Here is a 7252-nt window from a genome sequence, read left to right on the forward strand (position 1 = left end):
TTTTTATTTAGGCATTTAAATCTATAAATTACTTGTAAATTTATAGATAAATTTATACTTAATACATGTCTATGTCTTAATTTATATGCATAATTTATTCACACATTTATTATTTAGACCATTATTCACTTTCATACATTTGGTTTCATTCATGTACATTTGGTTTGATACAATCATTTCTGTTCTTTGTGCTCAAATACCAGCCCTTCCTGCACCTTACCTATTTGTTCACACACACACCACCCCCCATCCTGGTGATTTCCTCTTCCTTCTCCCGTTTCCCTCTAAACACACCTTGTTCTCATTTGCCAATTCCCACAGCCATATTGGTTTTATTTCAAATCTTCCCATGTTGATCTTCCCTTGGTCCATTTTATCCTAGGAACGTGCCCCAAGGAAATCAAAGCTTAAACATAAACAGAGATGTGTACAGCTGTGTTTGGAGCAGCATTATTCACAACAGCAAGAAAATGGAAACAACCCAAAAGCCCATCAACAAATGAGTGAATCAATAAAACTGTGGCAATATTCACACAATGGAATAGTATACAGCACTAAACACCAACAAAGTAGTCATAAAACACAAAATGTGAAAGTCTAAAGACCATTGTGTTGAGTTTAATAAGTCACAAAATGCAAATACTGCATAAGACAAGCTATTGTGATAAGAGGCGGGTAATTGAGGAGTGGGGTGGAGGCACCAGGGGAAGAATAGAAATATAATGGCTAGATAGTTTTTATGAAAATTCAATGCTCAAAGCAAACATACTTGCAAGTTAAGCTAAACTACTGTATAATTGTTCATAGGGTCGCTATAAGTTGTAGTTGACTTGACAGCATCTAACAACAACAACACTGCTAAGTTTTAAAAAATGTACGGTGTATTTTTGGTTTAAGACCAAAGACTAGCTCAGGCAAGTATTTCAGGGGTTCAATAAGACTTTAAGTCTTTAGGATGTCTGGAGTCTATGGGAATTTGAAATTCAGTTCTGCATTTGGTCCTTTTAGAACAGTAACATGAACTCACTCACCTGCCATGGAATTGGAACTGAATCATAGTTGACTCTCAGTGGGTTTTCAGAGACCATAAGTCACATGAGAGTAAAGTGACCATCTTTCTCCCATAGAGTACTGTTATATTCTGTCTGCCTGACTTTGTATTAGTAATGCAACTCAGAGCTCCCCTACTCTAATTTTTAAATGGTCGTAACATTATTTACAACCCTAACACTGATTTTTTTTATATATATCGTTGTAACATGAGTAAGCATGACAGAAAAATGTCTTTGAGTTGTGTTGCTGGAGAAGAGTACTCAAAATATCATGAACTGCCAAGAAAACAAACAGATCAGTACTGGAAACGATGAAGCCAGTTGGTCCTTGGAGGCAAGGATTTTGAAACTCCTAGTGGCAAGAAGTTGCCTCTGGAAACCCTGTGAACCTGGAGAAAGAATGGAAAAATATCTTTCCTCCAGAAACCCTATAAACCTGGAGAAAAGATGAAAGTTATACAAGTGTCTTTTGTTCAGGGTCGCTGAGTTACCTACAACTCAACGGTACTTAACAACAACAACAACAGCATAGAGAGAGATCAAATGGCCTAGTGGACAGAAAGTGATGCTACCAAGCCAAAGGTGGGTGACTTTAATCCGCAACCCTCAGGCCTGTTTTTAATTGTTTCAGGTCAAACATTCTTCTAGGTTGTATAGCCCTGGTTTGTTCACTTGCTGTTCAGAGGTAACTCGTGGTTACTGTGAAGCTGGACACTGTGACACTAATGTGTCATATGGGATAATGGTTACCCACGGTGGACAGTGTTTGGTGGAACTCCCCAATTAAAACAAGCCTGGAAGCAAGAATGACATCCACTTCTGAAATAGCTTGTCTCTGGAAACCTTACGAACCTGGAGAAATGATTACAAGTGTTCAGGTCTTTCGCTCATCAGGTCTCTATGAGTCACCTACAACTTAATGGCACTTAACAACATCAGAAACAGTGGCCAGAAGTTGTGCTGCAATCTGAAGACACGTGGTTCATGGCCACCAGCTGCTCCATGGGAGAAGGATGGACAGTTTCCTCCTGTGAGATTAAATGCCTCTGAAAACCCACTGGAGGGTCAGCTATGAGTCAGTTCCAACTCAACAGCATACCACAACATCAAACAACATACTTTGGGCATGTCCTCAGTATGGACAAGTCCCTGAAGAAGGACATCAAGTCTGGAGGGGTGGAAAGATAGCACAGGAGAGGAAGACCCTGAATGAGATTAATTGACACAGTTACTGTAGCAATGGGGACAGATACATCAGAGATGGTGAGACTTGCTCAAGATAGAGCTATTGTTCATAGGGTCGCTATGAGCCATTGTTGACTTGACAGCACATTGCTGTTATTGTTATGTACTGTTTAGTCACTTGTGACTCATAGGGACCCTATGTACAAGAGCCCTAAACCCTGCTCTATCCTGTGCCAACCTCATGTTCTCTGACACACCTATTCCCATTACCCCAGTCACTGAATCGATCCATCTCATCGAGGGTCTTCCTCTCTTGCACTGTCCGTCCACCCTCCAAACACGATGTCCTTCTTCAAGGATATGCCCAGCACATAACAACAACAAAAATCTTTAGATCATTCTAGGAGCACAGGTGATTCAACAGTCAAACATTCATCTGCTTACCTAAAGGTCAGTGGTTCAAACACACCATTGGATCAACAGAAGAAAGATTGATTCAGCAATCTGCTCACATAAACATTACAGCCTATGGAACTCCATGGGGTGGTTCAACTCCATCATGTGGGGATATGATGAGTCAGAATCAACTTAATAGCTCCCAACAATAAACCATTATAAAAACTTTTCAACTCACTTTCACCAGGAGAGAGGCCACAAAACGTAAACAACCCTCACTTTGCAGAGATATTTGTCCAACTTCCTCCCTCTGTTTTCTCTAATGCTCATTTCCCTTTCTCAATTCATTTTCCTGTGACATTTGTCTTTCATTACCAAACTCACCAGGTCTGTATTCCTCGCGGGCCGAGTTAATTTGAATTTCTGTCTCGGCAGAAATCTCCAGCTTCTGTGTCACCTCCTCTGCTGTCTTTTTCGTGTTGCTCAGCACAATAATCAGGCTCTCGTCTTCCACCAGTGACCCCTGAGTACTTGTCAGACGGTAAAGCAAATTATCTTCCAGTTCCTTCATCTTTCTTTTGTTTGAAGTAACATCTTCCATAAGATGAGTCCTTTCTTTCTCCAACTCCTGTGTGTTCACACAAATATGTTTTCTCCCTTAATGAAAAACTATTATTTGGACATCCCTTAAAGAAGTTAACCTCTACAGCTGCTTGCAAACTCCTAGTAAACAAATTTATCATATTTTACACCTCGCCTCCAAAAAATATGGACATCAAAAAAGGAAGCAAAGGAAAAAAGAACGTGTGGCAAAGTAAAATTTTCTGAAAATAGTAGCAATATCCCCATCACATATGTTGCTTTCTAAAGTAAAACCATTTTCAAGTCATTTTTGTGATCATGCTTAAGCTTATTGTGTGAAGGTGAAAGACTTTTGGAGACAGATGTATTTGTCTCTGATCAAGTAAGATTTACTTCCGTTTCAGTTTAAAATCTCTCTACTGCTGTTCTGAATGTTTATTTTAAACTTGCTAGGTGGAATAGGACTTGGGTGATGTTGTTGTAAGAAGTTGCACTGCCAACCCAAAGGTAGGTAGTTTGCGTCCACCAGCTGCTCCACGAGAGAAAGATAAACAATCCCCCCACCTTCAAAAACCTTCTGGAGGGTCAGCTATGGGTCTTTTCCAACTCGACAGCACATAATAACCACAGTTGAAATAGTATCTACTCTTATAAATGGCAACTTTCCACAAAGTCAGGCAAGCAATTTGATATAGGACTGGATGAGCTGTTCAGTCAGTTCTGTCTCATAGAGACCCCATAAGTTTCAGAGCAGGGCTGTATGCCATAGGCCATGGGTTTTTCAAGGCTGTGGACTCTCGGAAGCAGATCACCATCAAGCTTTCAGTTAGTAATATAATTTCTCATCCAATGTGCCATGTTAATAACATGCATGCACATATAAGACATACCGCGCTCCCAGGACACTGGCAGGCAATGTGACTGTAGAGTTTGTAAGAACCATCAAAGATGCACAGTGTTATTGTGGAAGTGAGCTGGTTGGGTGCTTAACCATTTGCATACTCAAAGACTTCAAAGTCAAAATATAGCCATGCTGAGTAAGCATGATATGCTTGACTTCTTCAAGGAGTCACCGAGTGGGACACACTATGAATATTTTCAGCAGATAACGAAATGGTTGGAGATTCAAGCCTATCCAGAACCTTCTTGGAAGACCTGTCCATCTACTTCTGAAAGACCAGCCACTGAAATAGCCCAGTAGAGTAGCCCCCTAGTCTGATACAGCTGAGGTCACCATGAGTTGGCATCAACATGACAGCAACTGGTAAATTTCTTCAAGAAGCTAACCTTTATGGCGTGAGCTCCAGAATCAAAGATAAGTACATATTTTTCAAGAAGTTTCCATCTCTAATTTATTTGTCTGTGGTGGGAAATCTGGCATCGGTTCCTGTCATACTAGGTCAATAAATTGTGTGTATTTATGGAAGTTGGATTAAATGCTCTTAAATTAACTTCCAACTTTATGATACTACCATCCATGTACTACGGATTAAAATTGATGAGAGAAGACTAATAAAAAAAGGAGTGAAAGAGAGAGAGGAACAGGAAAGACAAGGAGATGAGATATGGACATGTGGAAGTGCTCAGAGAAACAAAGACAAAGCAATATATAAAAAAGGTTAAAATAATAAGAGAGAACGATCCTAAAGATATTCCCAATAGTTTTAACCTAAATAAATCTTTAGGTCAGTGAAGAAGTAGACGGAAACTAAACTAAACTCTTCATCACTTCTGAACCCAGGAGAAAATCAATAGCAACCTGAAGAGTCCGTGCTGTTTCACAAAAGCAATCCCATTAAAATCCTCCAGATTTCTTTGCCTAAGACTTACAGGTTCCCTAGGGGAAACGCTGACTCAGAAGAAGAAAGTTCATAAAGTTCTAGTTATTTCTCATCAAGTTCTCCCATAAAATAGAGACAGAGAAAACAATAAGGGAGTTCAGCTTCTCGAACACATATAATTTAGCATAATTAAGCCAGGCACCTCCAGAAAGTTCACAGTGAACATCTAATGTCATAAACTTTGATATCCTCACATCAAACCCCTTCATAACACACACAGGTCTCTCAGAAAACCAATCAGACTGTATAATGCCTTTTCCTATACGAGACCAAAGATTTCATTTTATATCCTAAGAGGTTCAATCAAATGAAAGCAAAACATAGATGTGAAACAGAAGGCTCTAAGTCAACAGTTGAACAGAATCTACTCCTCAGAAAAATATAGCAATATGAAAGCACCATAATAATACAAAAATGAGACTGATATTCTCATTGTTACCTCAACTATATAAAAGCAAATGGTGATTTTTGTCATGTATAAGATATATATGACAAACCTGTAGATTTGTAATTGGTTAATAATATTTTCATTATCTAAAATGAAAATATTCTTTTTTTTCCTAAGAAAGGAAATACTGTTTTCTGGCAAAAGACATCATTCTTGGCAAAGTAGAGAGTCAAGCAATAAGAGGAAGACCTTCAATGACATGGGCTGACACAGTGGATACAACAGTGGACTCAATCACAGCAGTAACAGATTGTGTAGGACTAGAGAGCATTTCCTTCTACAGCACAGATGTGCCATGAGTAGAACTGAATAAATATCTAACAGCAAGAGAAAATACCTGAGGACTTTTAATTGAAGACAATGCTGTAGATGATATATTGAATATACCAAGAACTGCTAGGAGAACAAGGAGGTTCATATTAGAGAGAGACCTGGCTGCTCCTTGAAGGCAAGGATTCTGAAGCTTCGTCTGACATACTTTGGACATGTTGCAAGGAGGAGCCAGTCCTTGGAGAGGCACGTCATGCTTGGAAGGGTGGAGAGACAGGACAAGAGAGGAAGACCCTTGATGAGATGGATTGACTCGATGACTGGAGTAATGGAGAGTAGAGGTGTATGTGACAATAAGATAGGCACAGGATAGAGCAGAGTTTAGGGCTGTTGTACATAGGGTTGCTGTGAGTCACAGGCAACTCAACGGCACATAACAACAACAGTATATGGAATAAACAGGTGAAAACTCAATTCTATTACAAATGTTATACTATTTCTCTCAATAAAAACCCAAACGGTGGACTGTATAGCTTACAAAGCTTTGCGTTTCTGTTATGGGGATGAAAACTCTTGGAAAGGGTATTGGCAATGGTCACACAAAATATCTGATGTAATTGATGTTCTGGAAGTGCATACCTGAAAAATACTGACTTGGCAAATGAGTTATCAATATTCTTATCGAAAAAGAAAGCAAAGAAAGTCAACCTGAACGCAGTACAGAGGGAACTGACCATTCTCCACTCACCTGTTTCTCTGTGAGAATAACTCTCCCTAGTAACTGGTCTTCTAGACCTTTCATGGTGACAGTGAAGTCGATAATGGAGGTGCGAGCGCTGATTTCAGGGGTGTAGGCAGGGTTCGGGAGCTTGGTGGTGATATAGAGTTTGAAGCCATTCATTACATCTACTTCCTTGTCGCCTACTTTAACCTTTTTATAAAAAGATAATAAAAGCAGAGATAAAACTTACCATGCCATATATTACGGGATCAAGTGTTACTACAAATGATTTGTTTAAGCAACCAATTAATTAAAATTAATTCATATTCTAAAAGTAATGTAAGATCAATGAACATATGCAATGCTTCAGCCTGCTGGTGTAGAAGAGAAAAAGAAAGGAAGGGGAAACAGTAAAAGGGAAAATTACTAGAGAATGTGTCAGGAGGACAGGAGATTAGAACATACTGTTAGCAACTACTTTACTCTACCTTGAAGGTAGACCCAGTTTTAATGAAGTTTCTTTCCAAAACATTGTCCAGGGCTGGATCTAGTTCCTCTCCAACATCTTCAATAAGCAAGGGCCTTCCAAGAGACAGGCTGTCTTCCAGGTGGTTTCTGAAGTACTTGTGATTGAGAGATGTGATCTAGAAACGAAATCACAGGATTGTTCACGACAGGTCACAGGATAGTGGTGCAACCCATGGGGATCGCTACAACCAAGTACTGCTTTTTATTGATATTTTTAACATAAAAGATA

The 7252-nt window shown here is 39.3% G+C and overlaps 1 protein-coding gene across 1 annotated transcript in view; it reads right to left on the minus strand.

Moving 5' to 3' along the window:
- Positions 1–7252, minus strand: part of DNAH5 (dynein, axonemal, heavy chain 5) — a 382826-nt gene that overhangs the window by 75430 nt on the left and 300144 nt on the right. The window contains exons 64-66 of the mRNA XM_006895016.1: positions 6984–7139; positions 6523–6705; positions 3018–3261 (exon numbers count right to left, since the gene is read on the minus strand). Coding sequence (XP_006895078.1) covers positions 3018–3261; positions 6523–6705; positions 6984–7139 — 583 coding nt within the window. The remainder of the gene's footprint in view (positions 1–3017; positions 3262–6522; positions 6706–6983; positions 7140–7252) is intronic.

The sequence above is a fragment of the Elephantulus edwardii genome, unplaced genomic scaffold (assembly GCF_000299155.1).
Source record: "Elephantulus edwardii isolate Elephantulus edwardi_28Jun2011 unplaced genomic scaffold, EleEdw1.0 scaffold00153, whole genome shotgun sequence".
NCBI classification, from domain to species: Eukaryota; Metazoa; Chordata; class Mammalia; order Macroscelidea; family Macroscelididae; genus Elephantulus; species Elephantulus edwardii.